Raw genomic sequence first — 25,340 nt, forward strand, 5'->3', positions numbered from 1 at the left:
GAGGGCGCAGGGCCAAGCGAGGCCTGCCAGTGTGAAAGTGGGAAAGCAGGAGCAGGGGTCCCAATGAGGACGATCGCTGTTTTACTGGGATTCAGGCAGAGATCGTTAGCAGCACACCAGGACTGAATTGCGGATAGACAGTCGAAGATAGAGGGAGGAGGAGGATGAGGGTAGCCTGAAAAATAGCTGTGTCTCATTCGCATAACACTGAAAGATGGAGGTAAAGGTAGAGATCCTGTGGGCCAAGGGGGCCATGTAGACATTGAAAAACCAGGGGGCTAGGTAAGATCCCTGGGGGTTACCTCTTGCACATTTTTTATTATTTAGCACTTAACCATTCTGTGCCTCGGTTCATTGCAGCATAGTGTGTTGTGTTGCATTACTGTGCCACATGCCAAATTACAAATTTCACCAAACGGAAATATCCGCCACATCAGATGTGGAGTGTTTGTATACAAAGATTTTGCAAGATGGTGCAATTGAAATCATCTTCATATTAGAAAAAATGAACTACCCCACACAATGTCCTGGGTAATTTATTGGAAGATTTAAACAGCTATCGTAATGACTAGGAAGTATTTCATTCAAAACCTGTTTCTGTAAGCAAAATGAACTTGTATGGTTGTGACGTGGCACTAAACACTGCACACTTTTATATGAGGGCAGAGGAGCAGCAAATGGTCAATACCCTGGAATACATTTACCAAAGCTAAATTGGCCTCTGGAAAATATACATAGACGGTATATCCTTAGTATCTAAAGGAACAAGAGAGGAACTAATAACATTTAAGTATCTGTTGGGTAATAAAAATTCCCCACATAAAACTTATCATGTATTGAAGTAAACATTTGACTCCTTTTTTGAATCTGTTAATCTACATGAATATGGGAAAATATTAACCACTAAAAAAATCAAGAAAATCTTTGGCATTATGATGTCCATCATCCTGCAAGTTTGAAAAACGGCTTGCATTCTGTGCAATTCCTTAAAGTGTGGCAGGATTTCAGCCATGTAGAAGATCAAGAAGACCGAAAACTGCCATACAAGCTGAGCATTTTGTAAAAGCCATAAAGAAGTTCTCCATAATGCAGTGGGAAGAGCATGAAAATGTGACTGATCATATTGTCCAGACCCCTACATGCGGGAGCAATGAGAATTACAGGGTAACATGCAAGACATCTCCACCCTAGCAGAACAAGATTGCATGGAATAAGGAACACCTGTGGCTGGCAGGTGCTAGCAAACATCATACCCTAGTCAAGTGATAATGAGACCGCTTTAAAAGCTCTAGTCATTGTTGCGGTGTTCTTGTTTTTGGCCAGTTCCTGGTTCTTTATTCTTATCTAGTATATAGTTCCTTGTTTCTTGTTCCAGGATTTCGTTTTCTAAATAGTGTTTTCTGCTTCCTGGATTCCCTTTCTGGCTTCCTCTGTTTTGCAGTCAACAGTTTCCTGTGTTTTTCCTTTTCCTGTGCATCCCACTTTATCTGTGTTCGGGGAGGGAGGAAGGATAGTTCATGGTCAACACGTTTGTCATAGAAGCAAGTCAACGCAGCACAACACAGGTTTGAATCTCGATCCTGCGCTTAGAAACCACTCGCTGGTATTAGCGCATTATAAAAGAACCATTATAAAGTTGTTTTGACCTTGTTTTGTAGTGTAAACTTGATTCTTTAGGCACCCCTCATTCAGAGAGTTCCTACTGTATAACCTTTTCCTTTTGGTCTCTGAGTGAGGAAAGCGGAGGATTTGTGATTGTAATTTCGATTTCTCTGCTCCCATTCCTTGATTTCTGCATGGTGCTGTTCCTGGTTTTCCCTTCCACTTCACTCTTGTTTCCCTATTGATTGCTGCGTGTGAGGTGCTGTTGTGTCCATCTCCTGTGTAAATGCCTGTTTTTCTCATTGTACTGTAAGCACTATTTCTACTCCCCCCGCACTCCATGTCAGGTGTCCTATGTATTAAGTTATCCTCCCTTTGCTGTTATAACCTTTCTGGGTCCCTGTTTGATCAGCAGGGTTTGTGGGCTTAGCTGACATTCCAGGTGGTGGTTCTCGTCCTCGTGAGTATTGTCCTTAAGTTATCTTATGTCAGATAAAAGGTTAATAATTGATAGGTTTGGAGATTATAGTCTGCCTGGATCTTACTTCAAGATCAGACATACTTTGTGTAAGGAAGTCTTATTAATTTTGGCAGATATGAATTAGGCAATGTTTGCAAAGGATGAGATGGATGGCAGTACTGTTTTACTACGCACTTTAACATATATCTTCGTTTTGTTGGTTTGAAGTGTATCCATTTTTCTACATCTTTTGCGGACAAATAAGTATAGAGATAATAATGAAATGTTATATTTTCACTTTACTATATTTTGTGATGTGTTTTCTGTTTTTATACTATATAACTGTTTCTGGAAATTCTGTTTTTATTATTAGTTTTATTGATATTGATTTTATGGATATGCTTTTATCCGAAATAAGGTATTGCTGTTATAGTTGGCTCACAAACCCCGCCACTGCTCGTCCTGTATACGTGTTTAGCGCTGGAAATACCTGTAATAGCAATTGTGGGTGAGGAGCTTGCAGACTTTATTTGTAATTATAAGGTGCTTCTAAGTGCTTACGCCACATCCCTTTTTCATATAGTTTTATCAGGTTCTACTTGCACATCCTGGGAATAGCGTGCATGCTTCTTGGCTCCTGAGCATATGTTGTTTGATACATATGTACTCACTGTATGATTATGTGCACATGTCCCTTGCCATATTCACTGCCCTTTGTTTCCACACGAGACAAAGCCAGATTATCAGACGATTTTTGGACTTGAAGGATCACACCTCTTACAAAATATATTCCTGTTTGATATTTTTTTCATTTCTGGAAGCAGATTGTCGAAACATATAGGGAACCGTAGAAGGAATTGGGGAATATGTTGGGACGGTACCACTTGGGGTCATTTCCCATGCTTCAAATGCAGATCTTGTTAATTTGTACAAACCTGTACAATATTTACACTTGGAAATGTCAGTTGCTAGAGGAGATTAGGGTAAGAAATGGGAGGGGCACTGACCACAGCCTAGTAACACATTTTTAGACACGGAGCTCAGATGGACCATAATTCAAATGATATAGGCATAGAAGTGGCAACATTTAATTGGGCGATTTTCTTTTCTTTTTTTTGGGATTCAGATTTTATATATCAATATACCATTCCCAATGGCCTAAACCCAAAGTCAGATTAAATCACTAACACTTGGACCAATGGGGCAATTTCTGTCTTGGTTGCTCAAGTGGTGGACTAAATCTGAATGAGGTATGGTGATGAATATATTTGTGAACTGTAAAGGCAGTGAATTGTTCAAACATTCATGTCCGCACTTAAATGTACTGACATATAAACAGAAAGTAGTTTACTATAACGTCCATTCTTGGATCATTTACTAAATCCAGAGTAGCAGACTAGCCTTCTAAAGAAAATCTACGAACACTGGAGCCCGTACGGATGTACCTGCTTAATTAAAATGGTGGTCAATGGGTTCATATTAGTACAGTGTTGGCTGGCTTCAGGACACACTGCCTGAACCTAAGAGGGGGTACAGATTAACTGCCCAGCATCCTGCTCTGCAATGTATCCCACCCCAATCATCCCTCTGCCTACCTCTCACTTTGTCTCCAAAAGGACGGCATACACGTTTTATTTTCTTCAACCACCCACCAGTGAATGGTGGGAAACGGAAAAAGGTAATTATCCAATCCCCTGTATGTGTAGAAGTGACCGGGTTCAAAACTTCTGGGAGATTTTTAGCTCCTGCTTATTACCTAGAAACGCCTGGTTTCTGTGACATCAACGTCTACCAGTGGGGAACCTCGTGGCTACGTCGAGTTCAGCCACTACTTGTGGATCCTTGGGACAAATCTTAAGGAGGATATAGCCAGGCTGGCTCCTCTTGTGATTGGAAATCCCCAAATAGTGATCCCCATCCGGCTTCTCTGAGATGAAGTCTTGAAGGTGCTTCAGAGCAGGGCAATGAAAAACATCCTCCCAGCAATGAACCCGAGGCCCAAACGTGCGTCACAATAAAACATGCGTCCCACAGCTGCTCTATCAGACACTCCACACAGAGAGGGCGGGGCAAAGACTGATATGCAAATGGATATTTGCCATCTGTGAAAGGTACAGTGAGCAAAAAGCGTGTGTTGCAAACTCATTTCAGAACAAGTTATCATGCCAGTTTCTTTCTGGAGAGGAGCGCCTGCTACCTTTTTTGAAATACTCGACACAGAGTGAATGGGGATCCCCTGCCTCATAGTGACACCAGCAAGACAGACCCGCTACAAAGCTTTCATGTCCTGACATAAGCAGGAGGAAAACATAACTGCACCCCCGAGACAAGTGGAGTAATCCTTGTGTGTGGGCAAAGGAAGAAAACCACCTGGTGGCGCACACATCCGATGCAGACCATGAAAGATAACGTCTTTCTAAGCTAAATAGCCCAGTTGGAATTGTCTTATAATGGAGATCTGGCCAAATTCCTTTACCATTAACCAGCTGGGCAACAGCATGAAATGACAACTTCAAAGGCTGAATTGCAGATTTAGAGGTGCCCATAAGAATTTCATTGCTCGAGTGTATATGCGAAAGTACTAAAACTTGCAGTATAGGTCAAAAAGATCAGCAGGGATGAAATGTTAGTTTTCACAGCAATGCAAGTTGAAAAATAGCAATTTGAGATTCATTCTCATCAAGAGTCTGTCGAGCCAGAAACCCAATGACTTGACACCCAATGACTTGACAGGAGCAATAGTAGGAGAATATCCTTTGTTAGTGGGTAGTACCAGCTAAGGATGTATCAAACTTACTTTGATAAAGTAAGTAAAACTTATTTGATTCTCTTTGCCGCTATAAACTCAATTTTGTGGTCATTTAAGATTAGCCAAAGCATGTATTGAGATTGGATAAGCAGGAGCTAAAAGCAGCTCCTGGGTAACCAGCATTAACCAGTGACCAGGAGCTACTACTTGGGAGCGAGGAGCAAATATATAGCGGTCCACAAATCTAACTTCCAAAAAATATGAAAAGCTAGCACTTTGTCCATTATTTATGATTCCTTATGTTTTAAATAATGTATAGATCTTTATTTATTGAACATTTGTATGGCCCCTATACACTTGTGTTTTCTGGCACCACAAGAAAAGTGGGGTATTGGGGAGGGGGAGACATGGAAATCAAAAGTAGAGCAAACAAAAAACTGTTATCTTGGCCTTGTGACATTATTACAGTGCAAGTTCATGAAAAGGTGGTAAGTGCAAGGGAGAGGGGGTAGAAGTAGAAGTGCAGGAGTGGGGTACCCCCAAGGATTGGGCGTGGGCAAGTGCTGGGAGGGCCAAGGCGGCAAGTACCAGGAGAAGGTTTGGGGGTTGGGAGGAGGGAGGATCAGTGCGGTGAACAATGAGGACCACGTTGGGCTTGTCCGGGGAAGGGAGCCCGAAGGCAAGTGCTGGCAAAGGATGCTGCTGGTAGCGGTGGTCTGGCCCTTGTATGACTCTGACGGGACCAGGCCCAGTAGCATTGGCAAACTGAGGGTTAGCAAGGGAGTGGGAGAGAGAAGGAAGAGGAGAAAATATTTTTTTTAGAAGTTTCTAGAACTTAGATCGGCTTACGTCTGAGGTGGGGAGGGATGCCGTTGCAGAAGAGGGAGGAGCCAGCCGAGGAAAGGGATCTATCTGTAACGCTCACCTGGTTCCCACGGAGGCGCGGCGTCAAAGGCGCAGAACTCTGAAGATGGACAGGAAGGGCCCCTCTATTCTGGCTTCCCTGGCTCGTTGGATACCCTCCTGTGCGTGAAAAGGGAGTATTACCAACTGAGGAACAATGCTCAAGCCTCCCACTCCCTTCCAACCCTCCAGGATACCTCCTCCACGATTCCCCGTGAAGCCTCACCTTACGGTTTGGAAGGATGAGCTCTCCATCCTGCTTCTGATGCAGGGGCGCGTTGAAACCCAGTTACTTCACTGGATTGAGGATTGATGGGAGTTCAGGTAAGCTTGACTGTTCAGGTAAGGCGCTGTAAAAGTTCTGTTCAAAAGTTCAAGCTTAATAATGTTCGTTGTCTAATTGCAGCAAGCGCTAATGCTTATGTCTTTTTCCCCTTAGGTGCCGGGGTTCGGAGTGCCGGAGATATGGCGCCGACCCGAAGTGAAACCGTTCTGGATGAGCGCTCAGGTAATGTCTTTGCATTCGCTCATTCAATGTCTTTGTCTTTTTTCCCCATAGGGGCCGGGGTCCGGAGATGCCAGGAAGCGGCAGGACCCGAAATGCAGTGGGAATAATCCAACAGGTAAGACTTAAAAGGAAACTGAGCTTTCCTTATTCCTTTTCTCCCTCTCACCTTTGTTCTTGTCTTTTTTCCTCTAGGCGCCGGGGTGTAGCTGAATCCGGAAGATCGCTGCTGAAGATGGAAGCGCCTTGTAAAGGTGAGTAAAATGCAGCGCTGCAGCGATCGAAACAAAATGCCTTTAAAATGATGTCTTCCTTTTCAGGGCCGTTGGAGAAATGACTCCGGGATGCAGATTTAGCAGGTAAGGGCTTTTCTTCTCCTATTCTCTTCCTTTCTCCCCTTGCAGGTGTTCCAGGGTGCTGGCAGGCGTGGCTGAAGTCAGGATGCAGGAGCTGACACGGTGAGCGTCCAGCTGCTAGGTGCAGAACAACGCGAAGCATGTGTGGCTGTTCGGGTGGGGTTTAAATAGCCTTGGAAGAAGTTCCTGGTATGTATCCTTCCACCAATCAGGTATGTATCCTTCCCCGACCACACCCGGGTGGTGAAGTAGTCCTACAGGTTAAGTAGTCCCATTCAGGCCTCAAGAGGGCCTGGATGAAGCAGCAAGGTCTGCATCAGGTAAGTGTGCACCCAAGCACTTAAACACATATCCTCTTCTATGAGCCTGGCGCCTAAGGCGCCAGGACTGGGGTCCGCTATGAGCCTGGCGCCTAAGGCGCCAGGACTGAGTCCAAAGGGCCCCGACTTGGGCCCGCTGAGACTTCCCTGGGGAAAATGATGTCTGCCTCTGGGGTTGCTGGGCCCGGCCTGGCTCCTTAGAGGTAGGCATCATGACACTACCTTCCACTCTGCTTGAAGAAACATTTTACCTGCACAGAGTTGGAGGCAGAAGGCCGAAGGTATGTCCCAATGTTTATCAACTGTCCCAAATGCAGTTGGTGTCAAGCTATCCAGGCTTCTTTTGGTTACAAGCAGGAGTTAATAGATCCCAGCTCCCCTCAATTTCGAACCCTGGCCAAAGGCATCCATTCTTCAATGTATTTGTTTATTGTGCATCCAGTTTTAAAAAACAAATTCATCAACACCTAATTACAATTCATATCTTTTGTCATACACAATTTAAAACCCTAATGTTTGATAACACACATTCAGACACATTCAAACCATTAAAACAGAATTTTTCCTGAAAGAAGGAAAAAAAAGAGAAAATAGAAAAAATAAATAAAAGAAACAAATGGAACATACAATCAGGCCTTCCTCACTGTTTCAAGTTAAACAATCACCTGCCTCGCTTTACTCCCTACCAACTTCTTCACAGACAAATATTGAAACAAGGACTTAATCAACTGGTAAGGCATCTTAGACCAACACAAGTCCCAGATAATTTTTATTGTTTGACCATAAAGATCGGTGAATTTTCTGAAGCAGGCTATACATTTACTTGTTAACGCTTCACAGTACAAACGCAGATTCACTATCTTTCAAACAAAATCCGCATCTGGCATCCTGAAATTCTTTGTCCTTCCATTTGAAGCGATTAGCCCTAGTTGGCAGAATATCTCGCCTGAAACTCAGTATAGTATAACCAATTTTCCAGGAAAGGAATTTGCAAAGATATTGTGCACAAACTCCCTGTTTTTTGTGACCCAGGGTCAAGTTCCGATACCCCTCATACCCACTCACTTTGTCTCTAGTTCTACACCAGTCAGTATGCCATAACCTTTGTTTATATGTTCCTGGGATTTCATCAAGAAGATCCCAGTTCAAACGCCATTGGTACAGTTTATCTGCAATTTTAACTACCAACATATTCTCTATGCGTTCTGCATCCTCTCTAAAGTCTGAGCAATTTATTCGCGGGACGGACCTGGAATTTGACACAGTAGGATTCTCTTCCTTATGGTATGTCCTTCGAGAGATAGTCCTCTGAATTCAAACATAACAATAATGGGGATGGCCTGGGGGTAATTTAAGTATTCTATTCCATAGGAACCCTTCAAGATGACAAAAATCCTCATCCACTGAACTATGATGGATTTCAAGGCCATAGATAAACATCGGCACAATTTTGGCTTTATAGAATTTTACAAGCAGAATCATTGAAAACTTTACATATTTAGAGTTAACATTTTTCATTTGAGCACTTAGCTTCAAAGCTTTGCTATATGGGCCTTCCATAATCTTGTTTTTCCCTGGGGTACTAAATATATCCAAACCCAGATATTTCATGTTGTCTACTTGGATAATTTCTCCCCCCCCCCAAGCCAAAGGGAATCCCTTTTTTTTTTTCCTTTTGCCCATTGTCAACTTTAGTAGGCTGCTTTTCCCTATGTTCAGCACAAGATCGTTATTTGTGCAGTAATAAAAAGAAATGTCCAACAATCTTTGGATTACAACCATAGTGCAGTCCAACAGAATGTCATCGGCATAGATTATCCAGAAAATGGGGACTCCCAGAACTTTGGGTGCAACAAATGAATCCTTTTTGAGATGCTTCACCAGGCTGACCTATATGCATTTAATAAAAATAGAGCCAACATGCATCCTTGACTGAGACCACTAGTAGTGGATATACCTGTTGACAATGCTCCCTCAAGCTTCAGTCTGATCTTTAATTCTGAATGTTCATGCATATAAAAGTGCCAGTAGCCTTCCGGGGATTCCCCAATTTGATAATTTTTTTCACAGTGTATACCTATCAATGCGATCAAAGGCCAGAGACAAGTCTGCCAATACAATATACACGTCCCTGTAGACTCCTTCCCAAGCTAATCGTTGCACATGGTTTTTCACCCAACCAGCCACGTTAGTACCTGTGCCTGCTCTAAATACTAACTAGTTAGGTTTCAGGATTCCCTGCTTAGTGGCCCATCCATTCAAATAGGAGAGCATTATCGTTGCAAATATTTTGGAGTCTGCGTCAAGTAGTGCAAATTGTCTGTAATTTTCAGGGAGCATCCTGTGCCCCTTTTTTTAAAGATAGGCACGATTTGTGACACCTTCCATTTCTTTGGAGTTTGCTTTAGGTGAGCAATGGATAGAAAAAGATTATGCAAAACCATAGCCCACAAAGCTGGTTCCGCTTTGAAGACCTGATTACAAAGCCAATTCAGGCCGAGGGCCCTAGAATTACTGCTATGTCGGATGATAGATTGAATTTGCGTTGGCGAAGTTTCTAAATTCCAGTGTTCCAGACTCTCCAATGTATCAAACAACTGTTGGCTGATTATATCATTTTGCATAATGAGATATCTGTAGTGATTCCGGAATTGGATTTGTTTGTGCTACACTCTGCTCAACCTTAGTCGATTTTAATGAATTTCCAGTAACTTATTTCACTTTTCGACTTTAAACATGGTAAACCAATGTCTCCATCCATTTGGTAAGCTGATGCCTTAATTCTGTTCTTGTAGTACTGTTTTTTGGGTTTTTTTTGGTTGCTCTTCTGCATAGCTGGGAATATGTATTCCCCTCTGGGTAATTTCCTAACCTCCCTCCTGTATTCCCTTTTGATATATTGGATAGCAGGGATATAATTAGACTTGCGGGAATACACTTTGTTTTCTTAGTCTCAATATATTTTTTATAATAATGGGTAGATATGTTGCGGTCCCTACCGGACTATCTAAAATTCTCTGATCACCGAGAATTTCCCTTTCCAGCTTCTTGTTAAATTCCTGTATGTCATGCTGAGGCCAGATCAATAGATTCTTACCCGCATTCCTCATGACATCCTGCATTCTTTCCCTGGGACTTGTGCTATTTAAAAATAACTTAATTCCACTGTCAATTGCACACGATAGCTCGGAAAACCATTCTTTATCTTTAGAATAATTTCCGCCGCCCACAGTTCCTCAGAGACAAAAATAAAATAAATCATTGATGATTTAGTGCCACTCAAGTGTCTTGATAATATTTCCCTTTCTCGTGCTTAACAGTCAATACACCTAGGCCCCAGCTATCGAAGTCCCAGCATCTATTCCCTTTTGCATTTTGAAGAGCGTTTATTGACTGACAAGCTTGTAACTCCGGATTCCTAATAGGATTAAGGCAGTTGAAGTCGACTGCAACTACAATCGAACCCTACGGATGTACTTCCCTCCAATACGTCAATATACCATCAATGTGTTCAGTTAGTGCCACTAGGCACACATCAGCATAAATACAGTATACATTTATAATACGCATATTGATGAGTACATCTTTCATAACTACATGAGTTGCCAGGACACTATACATCAAATCATTTAAAATATTCACATTTGAGATAGCGTCATTCTTTATCCCTGTCAGGAGACCACCTTTACGGTGGCCCACCGCACCTTTTTGAGTGCTTCAGTCTCCGCTAAAGAGCTGTGACAATTTGGATAGCCTCAATAGATGATGCGTGCACCCACAGCAAAGTATCCTCTGTATTCTGATTTATACCCACCCTATACATTTGGAAGAAATCCCTCAGGGGTTAAACATAAAGATTGAACAGAACCGGAAACACTATTGATCCCTGGGGTAGCCCCACAAGGGACAGGCCATGTGGAGATCTCGCTGCCCAAATTTGAACTGCCTGGAGCCTAGAGAAAATGAACGACTGAAGGGTCCCAAGACCCTTACTTCTAGGCCCACAAGTCCAAAGAGCAGCATCATGGCTGGCCACATCAAAGGCTGCTGTCAAGTCAAGCCAGACAAGCAGACTGTCTTCCCCTGGAATTGCTGATATGTATAATATTATCCATAATTTGTAAAGTGGTAGACTCTGTGCTATAAGGATGAATCAAACTAAATTGGTTATTTCGTAAGAGGTGACGTTTCTCAATGTTTATAGTAGTTTAATAGACACAGCTGTCTCCAAAGTCTTACCAATGAGAATTGTAAGCTGGTGATAGGCCTGTAGTTCATACCTTCGGTGCCAGTGAAGACTTTTGAGAAGGGGTATAATAAGTTCAATTTTTAGATGGGAGGGAAATATCCATTGAATTTGGAAGGCATTAAACTCAATGATCAGAGATGACAAAGCAAACAAAGGAAGCTTTTTCCAGATTTCTGCTGGAATGGGCACATCTGCATAGGTGTTGTGGCTTCTGGTGGTGCATTGGTTGGTATCTGGAGATGGTGAGTTTCTCAGCCAGGTAGTGATGTTTTGTGACTGCTTCGCAGTTGATGTGGGCTTCCTTAAATATGTTTTCTTGATGGGATAACCAGTGCAGCGCTAAGGATGTGGGTGATGTGTTCACATGTTGTTTTGGTCCTGACACACAGCATGCTGGATGGCTTTTAGTGGTGCCAAGGTGCGATCTGGGACACTTCTGAATCAGGCCTTTAACACCATCGGTGTGACCTGATATGGCTTTGATAATTGTTCTAAAATCAATGTCTGAGATGAAATAATTGACTTTGCGGAGGTGTCTGAACTGGTACCATGCTGTTTTGGTCTTCTCTGCAATTAATGGCCACAGTTAATGATAAAGTGGATAGTTTTTGCACTGGGTAGGAGATGAGGCATGAAACTGTCAATCTTCATGTCCATCAGCCAATTTTCGACTTGGGTATGCTTGGTGGGGTTTCCTGGAAGAATGGATTTGATCTTTATCAATCTGTGTATCATCTGAATACTGGTGTATTTTGAGGTCTGTTGTGGGGGAGTTCCCACAGAGTCCCATCAACCCATTACTTAGGAGAATAGCAACTAACTCTTCCCAAAAATTCAGATTTTTTTGAAAGTTTCCAATATGTTCACATGGGGTACCCAGCTCAGTGTGTGTGTGTGTGTGTGTGTGTGTGTGTGTGTGTTCGTTCTGACACTTGCATTTCCTCCTCAACGCTTAATTGCAGTGGGTGCAGTTTGCCTCTACCCAGGCTTATGTGAACATGTAGACCCTATTCCACAACGTTTTTGGTGATGAACTCCTCTTAGGCTCTTCAACCTTCATAGGCTTTAATAGGAGTGGAACCCGTAGTCCTCCGTGCACACACTTGCTCAAGCACAAAGCTCTTTGGCAGCAGTCTGCCTTACTTTGGATTTACATATAAACACAAGTGATAGGATGGTGACCACACAAGACAAATACAACTCTTTAGATTTGGAAGGTACATAACTTAAGTCCAGGCATGGCATAGAAAAGGATGGGGCCTCTGCAGTTCGCACTCTGTGCCTCCCCCCTGAAAGTAGCTCCTATTTCACTAGATTGCACAAGTAGGATACCTTTCTGGGCTGCACAGAACCTTCCAGCTGCTTGTTTGAAAGTCCTGAGATTGATGTGAAACACTGGCGGAAGACGGCGACCCGAAGGTGTTGTATTAACTGTGGAAAGACAGATTTTTTTTCAGAGAATGTCTCCACCTCTGCGAAAAGGCTGAAGATTAGGAGTAAAGCTTAAGATGGTGCGAATAATTAAACGGCAGAACAGGAAACCCAGAGGTTGATAAAGCATGCAGTCAGAAATATGGGTTCACTACAAGACCAGATTCAAGGAGGAGGAGAGGAGGGGTACTAAGGAGACATTCTTAATGCATTATTGCGGATGTCCCAATCGCCAGCTTAAACTTATAGAACGGATTCTGACAAACATTATTCATGTTGCCTTTTCTTGTGTTGTTTTTAAGTGCCAGCTCAATTCTAAAGTAACTGAAGCAGCTAATTTGACTCGTACATCCCGTCCTCTTTCCTCCATACTTGTGGGAAATTTCATCCTTCGGGACGGGACTGGAGCACTTAATGGTAGCATCCAAAAAACATTGTCCTTTATTTATTTTTAGGTGGGGCCAGCGCGCATCTGGCTCTAGCCCTGCCTTCTTGAGCCCTGCGCAGCGCATCGTATTGCAAGGGATGTATTCTTGCCCTGCTCTTGTCCTTCAATTTTCCTTCCTTCCTCTGGGCTTCCTGTGTCTCCTGTGAACATCAGTATGCGGCGGAAGACCCTCTCAATCTTTTCCTTGAGTGTCTAGGCCCAGATCATCAGTGGAAGTTGTGTGGGAGGAGGTCTTCCCCTGCGTTCCTCTGGTCCACCTAAGGGAATTTATCAAAGAAAAAAGAAAGCGTCCAGTGAGTACCTTTCCTTTCAGAGCACTGTGTCAGTGGGACACCTTCCCGGGGTCATCTGGTTCACGGAGGAGTTGGCCTGACTCTAGCATCAAATTGGATACCAGAGTTACCTCTGAGGTTCCCGCTGGGGGGGCTAAAGGTACTGCGGTTCCCCCAAAAGGAGCTAAAATTTCTACACGCATGATTGTGGATCCCCATAACAGGGCTAATAAAACCTGATTAAGTTCTGAGGATCCCCTCAAAGGAGCTAAATATTATACTGGGCAGACGGAGTGAGCAAAATTGATGGAGGCGCATCGAAACTTCTCATCTACTGACTCAGCTGAAGATCGCTGAAAAAGGGCTAAGGAACCCTCATAAGCTCCTAAAATAACGGCCAAAACCACCATGGCTTCTGACAAATCTAACACACATGTTACCACAGAGTCTCAAAATGGCGGCTCCTCCGGTGTCAACGATGTCGGACAGTTTGTCTGCACCTTCAGCTGCATCAGGTTCGGATTCCAGGCCCAAGTCTTTGCCGTCTGCATCCTTGGAAGGAGTGGATTGAAATCTGCATACAAGAATGCCACTACCACTCAGTCTTTCTTGCTCCTTCCTCAGCATAGTTACGCTATGTTGTGTGGTTGGGGGGTGAACCCTCTTGGTAACCAATGTCCGCTGAATCACGGAGGCAAAATCGGTTCAGCAGACCGATGTCGACTCCACAGTCAGGGCATTCTTCGGATGATGTATTTGTCAGCCGTTTCCAAAACATGAAATGAGCATCTGAGCCTAAGGAACCAGAGCCTATGCAACATGTTCCTCGCCTGGTGCTTCCTGCTGAAAGTCCCGCCGATAAGGGTGTGGCCGATGTGCATGAGGAAGAGAAGCTGCCTTTGGTCAGTCACAGCATTTCATGACCAAGTGATTCATTTTATGTCTTATCTAGACATCCCGACAACAGAACCTCCTACCTCACAGACAGGAGGTTTGGCAGGGGCACTTACTCTGAAAACCCAGGATCGTTCAGGCCTCTTCCTTCAGAAGAATATCTTGGCTGAAGCAAGGAAAATGTGGGGAAAAAACACACGGGCTAGCACATAAACAAAAAATAGACGCTTGCTAAAGACTTCAAACGTCCAAGAAAATTCCCCTAACCGCATGCCCCCTTCCTTCTACAGTGGAGGCAGTGACTACCCCTCCATTCAAGTCTTTAACATCTTCCTCCTCGTATCACAAGTTTTATCAAAGGAATGTAACATTTTGGGAGGGCATTGGGAAGAAAGTGTTTACAAAAGCAGCTCTCCAACACGGTCCAGCAAATACCAAAGATGTCCTAGTTGCGACGGGCCTAAAACTCTGGCAGAAGCTCTCGGAGTTTGAACAGTTAATTCCTCAGGACAACTTGACCTTTTCAATACCGGTCTATCGGACGCCAGGGTTCTGGCTAAAGACCTATTAGCAGCTGTGGTACATCATATGGATACTTCAGCATGCAGTCTTATAATTGGCGTCAATGCTACCCGCCAAGCTTGATTCCATGCAACCTAGTTCACAAAGGATGTCCAAGAGTAGGTTCTGGACCTCCCCTTTGAGGGTAAAGAGCTCTTCCACAGCTCGACCGATGATGAGTTGGCAAAAGCCAAGGCGAGTACTTTGACAGCATAATCTCTGCCCGTCCTCACAAAAGCTCGAGCAGCGAAATCCTCATAACCCCACCCCCCAAAGTCAGACTTTTGTTCCAATCCGTCGCAGGTTTTTGTGGTTTTCAAGACCAGAAGTCGCATTGGCCGGATCGCTTCCCTAGCGGCTCTCGGCATAAACCTAGAACGAGCGATTGGGGAATTTCAGCCTCCACCCGAAAGACCAATACATCCTCTTTGGCGAAAAACCCAAAATGATGGTTTGGATTGGTCCTATATGACTCAGGTAGGGGGACGTATTTCTCTTCATCTGGGGGCTTGGCAGGCCATCACAAAGGATCCTTAGGTCCTGTTGGTAACCTGTATGGGTTTCTGCTTCCCTCAAACGCTTGTTCCATGCCCTCCTCCAACACGGACATGATCTCCCTCTCTCCATTCGGAAGTTCAGAAACCTTAGGACTTCAGGGCAATAGAACGAGTCCCTCCTGCGGAAGAGAAGGGAGGCTTCTACGCCCATTTACGGTACCGAAATTCAACCTGACTGGTCTGTGCGATATTTTAGACATGTAAAGATTCAAAATGATTGCACTCGGGTCTACTAAAAGACTATTTGGCTCTGTCTAGTGGGTCTTAAGGGTGCATACCTTAACATACCAATATGACCACAGCAGCGCAAATGCCTTGGGTTTTCAGTAGGGAGCAAGAATTTTCATTACCGAGTCCTTCCCTTTGCACTGAGCTTGACGCCAAGAGTCTATAAATAGATGATGGCGGTAATAGCCTTTCTCAGGCTTCGGGGAGTCAACATCTATCCTTATTTGCACACCAGACTTCTCAGATGTCACTGCCCCCAAAATGCAGCCTCCCAGATGCAAATATTACTTCAGCTTCTGTTCACTGGGCCTACAGTAAACTGGAGGAAGTCCTCAATGACTGTCTCCCTTATTTTCTTAGGGTTCCGCTGGAATACAACGATTGCCAAAGACTTGCTAATGGAAGACAGATTGAGGGATCTAATACATACATGTATCCTTTTCATGAAATCAGTCACATGTCGGCATGGTAGTTTTTAGAGGCTTCATGGCTTTCTGTGTCTTAGCTCTTCCTTTCGCGAGGTTAAAAATGAGGTATATAGCACTGAGACAGTCCTGGTCTCGGTTGACTGATCCAGACTCTTAGTTGATTTGGGTGACTCCGGAGATGATTCCCGACCTCAAATGGTGGGCAAATTACTTCAACCTGTTAGAGGGAATCCCCCTTTTCGGAACAGTCTCATGTGATGTTTACAGATTCCTCCCTCAGCGTATTTGGGGGGGGGGCTATGCTGCGTCACCGGGAGGTGTTCCACGTGTGGTCTAGCGCAGACAGGAAACACCAATAAGATGTTATTACGTTGCCAGGCTTTCTTTTGTGGTGTTTTTTGCCGAAGGGGGTAGGTAGATGAGGGCATATAAGGGGCGGGGGGTTGTGTGGTATAAGGACTATAAAATAGGTAAGGGTGTTTGGGGGGGACCCCAACACCCCCAAATATCAACAACAAAAAAACATATTGGCGAGTTTATTTTGGCCAAAGTTTTTCGGCATAAAACGTTGCGGAAAAAAGCCCGTCAATCTAAGAACATAGAACCGGAAACCCCATATCAATTACCTCGCATTGCTGTGATTTTTCTGGAAATTAATGTTTTCCAGTTCAGCATCACCAGTATTTTGCATCAGGACAAACAATTTTGTCTCAATGTTTTATGTAAATGAGCAAAGGGTGGGCGGGGTTGGGGGGGCCTGGTCCCTTCCCCTAATAGAGCTATCCCTACAGATATAGGAATGGGCCATGCAAAAAGGAATATTGCTTCAAGCGGTGCACATTCATGGCCAGGAACAACACATCTGGCGAGTCTCTCAGCCGCTTGTAGTCATCAAGCCATGAATGGGAATTAAACAATCAAGTACCCTTCCATCTCTTCAGCGAGTGGGAGACCTCCACAATAGACCTATTTGCGACTCAGAACAAGAAACATCCACAGTATGCTTCCGGAGAGGGTCGGGCCCGGAGCTCCCTGGGAGATGCCCTAGAGATTTCCTGGGATGGAGTGTCTGTTGGCTTTCCCTCCCCTCTTTTGCTTCATCGTGCCTTGTTGAAGCGGAGTCATGGACTGTGACAATTCCAGAGGAAATGTGACCAGACTTCACCTGGCGATCAAGGCCGGACAACCTCTTGGAAGGGATGCCGTTTTCACATCTTCGCCCTCAGGTGACAATCGCAAAAGACCCCATGGTGGGATCAGCATCCACTCTGGGCTATCTTAACATCTTTGACTAACGGTCCAGTCAGGATCACACCAACGTAAAAGAAATTTGAGCCTTCTTTCTACCCAACATCATAAACAAGACCAGCAACGGGTGGACATCCCGACCTCAGTGTTTTATGTAAGCAAGCAGGGGGGTGTGAGATCAGAACCCTTAACCCTACTGGCAGTGGGGATGTGGGATTTGGATGTCTGTCAAGGTGCCATTCACAAGGTGTCAATCTTCCCGGCTTGAAAACCGCAGAGCGGATTCCCTGAGCCGCCTAGCATCAGCAAACCATGTGTGGGCATTAAAGCAAGAGGTGACACTAGAGTTGTTTCCCTTTTGGGGATTCCGCTCACATAGATCGTTGCCACACATTCCAAAACAGCAAATGGCATCTGCATTGTCAAGGGAAGTCCAGAGTTCGTTCCCTTGGGGATGCTTTGAAGAATTACTGGGAGGGCATATATGCATTTCCATTTCTCCCACTTCCATTAATGTATCTTACCCTTCTGACATTTCAGAGGTCAAGCAACTGCTTGTTGATTCTAGTAGCTCTTTCACAGCCAGAGAGATTTTGGTTTTCTGACCTCTTGAACCTGTTTATGGCTCTCTGTGCAGCTGTAGCCTAAGCTGCGGGCTGGATTCTGCACCCAACCCATCCAATCAATCCTGGTGCCTGTCATCAAGGATTGTCTGCTGGCAATATGCACATTATCCAACCGACAAGGAAGGATTCTTCCCACTCTCCTCACGCTGGAGGAGCCTGTGAAAACTTAGAAATAAAACCGCAGCTTTAAAAACACACGTGGTTGTGTTGGAAAACGCTGTGGTTTTTCTTTGAACGTTTCTCAGGCTCCTCCGAGCCGGAGGAGCCTGAGAAACTTGGAAAGAAAAACCGCAGCGTTTTCCAACACAATAACGTTGTATTTATGTTTGCGGTCGCTTCAAAAGCGACCGCAAACATAAATACAAAGTTTTTAAAGCTGCGGTTTTATTTCTAGGTTTTCCGGGCTCCTCCAGAAAAAAAACCGCAGCTAGTGCTTATTTTAAAAAAATAAATAAATAGCACTTACCGAGATTCACTGCAGCTTTCCTGCTCTGGTCTCCGGTCCCCGTCCTCCGCCTACAGCACTAATGAAGGGAAAGCCACCCAGCGGTAGCCTTTGTTTACTACAGCTGGCTGGCTTTTCCTTCATTAGTGCCGCAAAAGCAAAAGCCAGCACAGGAGGGCCTCCATTTCACAAAATGGATGCACCCATGTGCTTGCTTTTGCGAATTTTGAGCTTGAATAGCTCAAAATTTTACATAGGAAGTTTTAAAACGGAGAATGCTAGTATTTTTTTTTATGTTGCCTATCTATTTTTTAAATAAACATTTTTACTAGACCATCCCTTTAGGCATCTTGGCTTCTTTTGACTTTCTCCTTGGCTGATGTTACAAACGCACAGAATGGTAATTTTTTCTGACACGTGCGAGTTGGCACCCACACAAATGACACTATTCTTTTGGACTTGACCCCCCTGTATGTCTGCAATGTCTTAACAGCACCAACCAAATACATTGCAGAACACAATCTTCAGATGCTTCAAAAATCTAATTTCCTTGTCACATAAACAGATGAATAAAATACGTCATTTGGGCCATTTAACTAAAAAAATTAAAATAATTCTGCTTATGAATCTTGCTACACTTTGATTCAAGTTGATTTTGGAAGACCCCCTGTAAATGCAATAGCAACATAAGGACAAGCTAGCATTCCGTGCTTAAACCAACTGTGTTGCAGTCATGAGTAGCAGAGTTTCTATTTAGAAATGGCCTACAATTTAAAAATGACACCTTTTATTCCTTTAGAGTATTGTATGTGTTTCATCATGATATGTGCTAAGCATTGCACAGTAAGCAAGTTATGGAAATCTTTTCTTTAACTCTGCAACTGACCCTAATAAGGCTATTGTTAGAAATTTGAATAGTAATTCTAGCATGTTGAGAATGTGTGACAATTATCTGCTTCCGGCACTCCATTCTCCACGCGGAGTAGAATATGTTGAGATTACTAATTTGACAAAAACCTAGGTAATAGAATGCAGTCAAGTAACAGATTGACACATAGGTTATATTCTGCATTGTGTAATTTGGACCTAAAGGGCAACAACAGATCATCGGAAGACCATCCAACAAACTCTGAGGACTCTATAATAGGACTCTCTATTATTTTTAAAAAGAAATTGCAGCAGCATCTGATTTTCTAAGGAGCGGCATCTACTAGAAAATATAATTCGAAAAGCAAAACCCCTCCAAATCATGTAACTTTATATAGGGGCAAGTTCATAGCCATGGAAAGCCAAGAGTTTAGCTATTTGTTAATCTTGGACAATTACGTTCAAAAGGGATTGAAGGGACTTGATTTACAAAACGTACTAAGCAAGACTCTTATGTTGGGGCCGATCAGTGCAGCATCTGTCCCAAGTAAGATTTATTTTTAATAGCCTGCTTGTTTAGCATACATATTTTATAATGTATTTTATGGTTGGTATTATATTTGCAAAGGCAGTGCAACTATAAAGTTTACTGTATCTAGCGTTGACAAACCCTGTCTTTTATAAATGAAGACGTTTTTTTAAAAATGTTGTTATATTTGTAGGAGTGGCATTTATTGCTATAGGGGTCAGTTTATTAGATGATATGATTATTTTCAGTGAACCTTTTCCCAACTTAACTTTGAAACCTTGTTTTTTTGCTTGTGGTGCAGTTGGTGACGACCCAGGATTTTTCTTTCGCCTGGGATTGGTTTTCATGTCTATTTTTGAAGGTATAGTTTGTGTGTGCTACAATTCTTAACTTGATACATTTAAGAACAATGAGGTGATTTTCATTAATGGCTTTAAAAAAAAAATGTGTTTATTTTTACCGCGCCATAGCCCGCAGGCATCAGGGTCCTCAACAGACAACATAAAACAAATTCAGTTCAGGAGGTAGGAGTAGAGCTACTCGAACAAAGCTGTTTAAAGTATTTTGTGGACCGTGTTGTAGCTTTCCTCAAATCTCATGGATAAGGTTAGTTTGTTCCAGCTATTTGCTGCTTTAATCGGGAATTATCTGCCCTTTCCTGTAGTACGTTTCACTTTAGGTACAGCACGAAGGTAAGCATCGCTTGAGCGTAGTGTTCTATTTTATCGGGTTTGTTTTATGTAGTCGGGTGCTTCTCCATGGAATCATTTATGCGCCAGGGCCAGAGGCTTAAACTGGATCTGTTTGTCTACCGGCAGCCAGTGACGTTTCTTTCTGTATTGTGAGATGTGTTCTCTCTTTTTGACGTTGAGATTAGTCTGATAGCATCATTTTGGAGGATTTGTAACATTTGAATATTGCTCTTGCTGGCTTCACACAGTAGGGCATTACAATCCAACCGGGGCATAATAATCACCCTAACCAAGGTTTCATAGTTCTTACGGGACACTTGTGAGTTTATTTGCCTCAGTGCTTTAAGATGGCAATGAGCGTTCCTTATTGTGCTTAACATGGGCGTCCGCATTGAGGGATGCCTCTAATAGTGTGCCCAGCGTTTTCACCTTCTCTACTATCTTGATGGGGCAGTAATCTATTGTGAAGTTTGCATAGGCTTGGTCTAGCTTGTTTCTGGCTTGGTTAGTCCCAAAGATCATAAGCTCTGTCTTCGAGATGTTCAGACACATGCAATTCTCGACCATCCATTCCTGGATGACTACGTAGATGTGATTTAAGGTTTTAGAGTTTTTCTCATGACCACCACTGAGCTCCATAATGAGCTGAAAATCATCAGCATAGTTGTAAAATGTAGGCCTACGTTTTCCAGTTTTTCGCATAGGAGTTTAATATAGATGTTAAAAAGAATCCGCGAAATGCAAGCCCCTTGTGGCACTCCATATATGATGTCAATGGGGTCCGAGCAGGCTGTGCCCCAGCATATACTTGAAGATTAGGAAAGAGCGTATCCAATCTATGGTATAGCTGGAGCATTTGCCTATATCCGTCAGCGTACCAAGAAGTCTAGCATGATCTAGGAGGTCAAACGCTGCCGGGAGATCAAATAGAATGAGTAGACCTGTTATTCCTCATCCCAGCATTTGCGTTTGCAGATGAAGCAGAGCACTTTCAGTCCTATGATTGGTTAAGGTGAAAAATGGCCGCAGATTCGAAATGCGCCTGTAATTGGATAGTGGCTGCTTTAGCCAGTATCTTTAGCAAAAATTGGGCATTTGTTGTTGGATGCATATTAGTAGGATCTGTGGCACTAAGGCCTGGTTTCTTGACAATAGGGGTGACTGCAACCTCCTTAATAGACGTGGGAACATGTCTGTGTGTAAAGGAGGCATTTATAAAACCAGTGTAGAAAGGGGAAAAAAATGCTGATTTTCTTAAGAATGATCCTTGTTGGGAGAAGATCTCCTATGCAGGAGGTGGGCTTGATGTTTAGCATTTTACTAGTATCATCAATGGTCAAGGTCTGGAAACCAAAAGTAGACGAGGGGTGTGTCTGTTTTGGTTTTAGTTAACATCCCATGTATTGGCTGAGTTTTTTTTTTGATACCATGGGCATGTTGAATTTTGTTTCGAACCAGTTTGACTTTATCGTGTAAGGCCTGTACCTTCTCACAATCATCCTTACTAGGATTGATGACTTGAGTAAGGACGGCAGGCTTTTCCCAGCATTTGTAAAATTCAAAAAGTTTTTGTTATTACCTGCGAGTGCATTTTGAGCATCATAGTTGTTTTTTACCTCAAATCCTTGTTTTATATATTCTTTCCTTGGATTTCCATTTGTCTTTGTTTTCAGCACTTTGGTCTTTAGCCCATATGCGCTCGGCTTGTCTTTTTTCTTGTTTGAGGCGTTTTAGCTCTGGGGTAAACCAGTATTGTTTATTTGGGCAGTCCCTGATTATTTTGCTTTTTAGCAGTCTTTATTGTCTAAGGGTGCAGTGATATGTTGATTGTAGATTTCCACCAAAGAGTCTGGGGGTGGGGAGGCCGAGTCTGTCGTTTTGGTCATAGGTGTTTTGCCTGAGGTTTATTATGATTTCTGTTGCTGACCTTAGGTGGATTGCGAAGACATTTAGCATGAGTGGGTAGAGTAAGGATACATTATATTTTGCAGTGGTCAGACTAGATACAAGGATTTCTAGAAAGATCACATAGTGAGATGTTTCTGGTTGCCACCCAGTCCAGTATGTGGCCTCCTAAATGTGTTTGTTTGACATTATGGATTGTAATTCCTACATTCGATAGTTGTCGCTCGAGCTCAAGGGCTTCCTTGTCCTTGACATCCCCTCTGCACCAATTTATGTCAGGGTTGTTTTGAAAGACTGAATGAAACGTTTTTTGCGAGACAATACAGTTTCTGTTTGAGCATACTTGTTTTCTGTAGGGGATGGGTTTATGAAGGGTAAGATTCTGTTGTCCGAACACATGTGTACTCTATTGTCCTGAATGGTAAATTGGAAAAAACAAGGTCACGCGTAAGGCCAGAGGTGTTGGTTCTTTTCCCATTTGGCATAGTCATTGATTCAAGTTTGCTCATTCATTTTGATCAGGAAGCTCAGGAACTTTCTCATGTTGTAATTTCTAGAGTATTTGAACAGATTATGATGCACTACTTTATGTTGACTGTATTTTTTTCAGAAATTATATGACAGCTATCAAATTTCTCAAATTATACCTTTGCATTCTAAAAAATAAATAAATGTTCGATGTCAACAATATAACATATATTGTCCCTTTGCTTCCCTCTCACCACAAAACGAATCTTTTTATCTTTTTCCATGGCCGCGATTTATCCTTCTTCCATTGACACGCAGCGGAAGGGATTCAACCCGAGATATCTGGTTACACGGCACTGAAGTGGCAATTGCCGCTTACTTAGACAACTTTGGGAATCGTTATTCCACGGTAAAAGACTGACAGAATTACAGGTGCAGACCCACGTTTTAGGCCAGGGCCTATTATATAATTAATACACATGGCCATCAAGGCTCTAACAGCAGCATTACAAATTTTGAGGTACATCTGACTACTCGCCTTGAAGAAGACTTTGTTGAAACACGTGTCGTCTGATTTGAAGAATGAAAAATAATTAAATATTTGGACACCTAATTTGTACCATGGATCGTGCTTTAGTTCAATTTTAGCTTGCTTTGCAATGATATGACTGGCACATGCGTGTTTTGCCTGTTGCGGTCTTGACATCTTTTGTTCACTATCTATAGGAGCATATGGGTACTCCTACTGTGTAGCATTGGTAACGCTGCACTGCTACACTTTCCCTTAGTGGATCTAGCGCACACACTGAAGCCCCTTTTCCCATAACAACTGTACACACTATCCTGCTTCTTAGTGAACTTATTTTGACCTCTTGATTAACAGTTGTACCATACGTTATTAACCCCATAAGTGTTAATTAAGTATAGGACAGTTTGGGGTCGTAGACAATGCATTAATGAGTTCATCAATCTTTAGATATATATAGGGAATTATTTAATCATTAAAGATGTATTTGAAATGCAGTTGTGGCCCAACTTAATTCAACATATCCCTCATTGTTTCCAATATAAGGGGACAATGTTTGAGTGATAATCAGCATTCTTTTAGTGACTGAAACAAAGTGGGTATTCTTTTGATTGCATACCTTCTCTTGCGTAGTCTTTCAGTGTTAAGCATTTTTGTGGGATTAATTCTGCCAGTCTGAGTATTTGTCACAAGGCCACTTTTGTTTTTTTTAATTGGGATTTCAAAAGTAAAGTTGGTCAACTTGGACTATTTAGATGTATTTTAATTTACTGTGACTGACTTTTGTAACCTAAGGAATCATCATTACTAAAATTCTTTTTTCCAAGCAACGCCTTTGGCACTGATTTCTCAGTTCAAAGAGGAGATGAACCCTTTTTGTTACTCGGCTTGTTCTTTGTCTCTGCCTATTATGTTTTTGCACAGTTCAACTATACCTTTATCTCACGACACAAGATGGTATCAGTGCAGACAATGTTGCAGACTATGTGCAGAATAATGCACATTACCAAATTTACAGCAACCTAACATTTTTTTGTTAGACGAGAATGCCCTTATAATGGATTTTGCATGTTACTTACTTTACTTAAAGCTGTGTTTACTCTATCAAACATGTATATCTTTTGTGGGGTCATTCACAATTGTTTCCGAATTTATGTCAGTTTTATATGTTGGTGAGTCCCTTGGTAACTTCTCTTTCTGTCTTTGGGTTTGATTTTTGGAGTATATCTGGTGTACAATTGATCTCCTGTTTTCCTTTTCTCTCTTTTTTTGTTTGTTCTATCGCGAAGACTTTGCGGCTCATGAAAGATGAGGTAAGGTCTTATTTTGTCAGCTTGTGCTTATTTTGGACTTCTCCCCTTTATCTGTGCATCCTTATTTTTGTAAACCTAAAACCTATCCTTTCTGCCTGCATCTTTATTTTCAAACCTAATTGCTGAAATCCACTTGACATTCAAATACACTGTTTCCTCATTCCAGCAATTTAATAACCATGGTCAGAAGTACATTTTAACATTGCTTTGTCTCTCGCGAAGAGCCACAATTTTCTAACATTTCTACTGCATGCGTTTGGCAGTCATATACCACAAGCCTTGAAATTCTGCTTGTGACAACTGCTAAAAGTTGCAATGCATGACTTACAATACTTATCACCATCGGTGTGAGTGAGGTGAGCAGGTTAATAATTACTAACAAAGATTTGTTTTAAGTGTCACTAAACATATTTGCTAACTGATGGACATGTTTGAACACTGCTCTGTGTCTGCGCTCCACAAATGATAAAAAGCAAATTCTTCTTCTTCTTCTTGATGTCTGGTTGTAATTATACCATGCAAGTGGAGGCTGCTGTAACTTCCTATTGGAACAGGTTCCTGTTTTAAAGCAGTTGAATTAAAGGAATGACTGAAGAGGGATGATGTGCATATGTGTCTCTACGCGGTGTGGGACTTGCAGCAGGATGTTTGTGATTTATTCAAAAAATATTATACTTAATGGAGATTTCACCGAATCCATTTCCCCGGAAAACTAAATTAACTTTGTACTTTTTCAACTTTAAAAAAAATATATATAA

The 25,340-nt window shown here is 42.6% G+C and overlaps 1 protein-coding gene across 1 annotated transcript in view; it reads left to right on the forward strand.

The window, feature by feature from the left end:
• Positions 1 to 25,340, forward strand: part of DIAPH1 (diaphanous related formin 1) — a 1,645,861-nt gene that overhangs the window by 131,485 nt on the left and 1,489,036 nt on the right. Inside the window, exon 2 of the mRNA XM_069654133.1 lies at positions 24,559 to 24,582. Within this exon, the coding sequence (XP_069510234.1) occupies positions 24,559 to 24,582 (24 nt within the window). The remainder of the gene's footprint in view (positions 1 to 24,558; positions 24,583 to 25,340) is intronic.

The sequence above is a fragment of the Ambystoma mexicanum genome, chromosome 3q (assembly GCF_040938575.1).
Source record: "Ambystoma mexicanum isolate Mex_15411 chromosome 3q, UKY_AmexF1_1, whole genome shotgun sequence".
Taxonomy (NCBI): Eukaryota; Metazoa; Chordata; class Amphibia; order Caudata; family Ambystomatidae; genus Ambystoma; species Ambystoma mexicanum.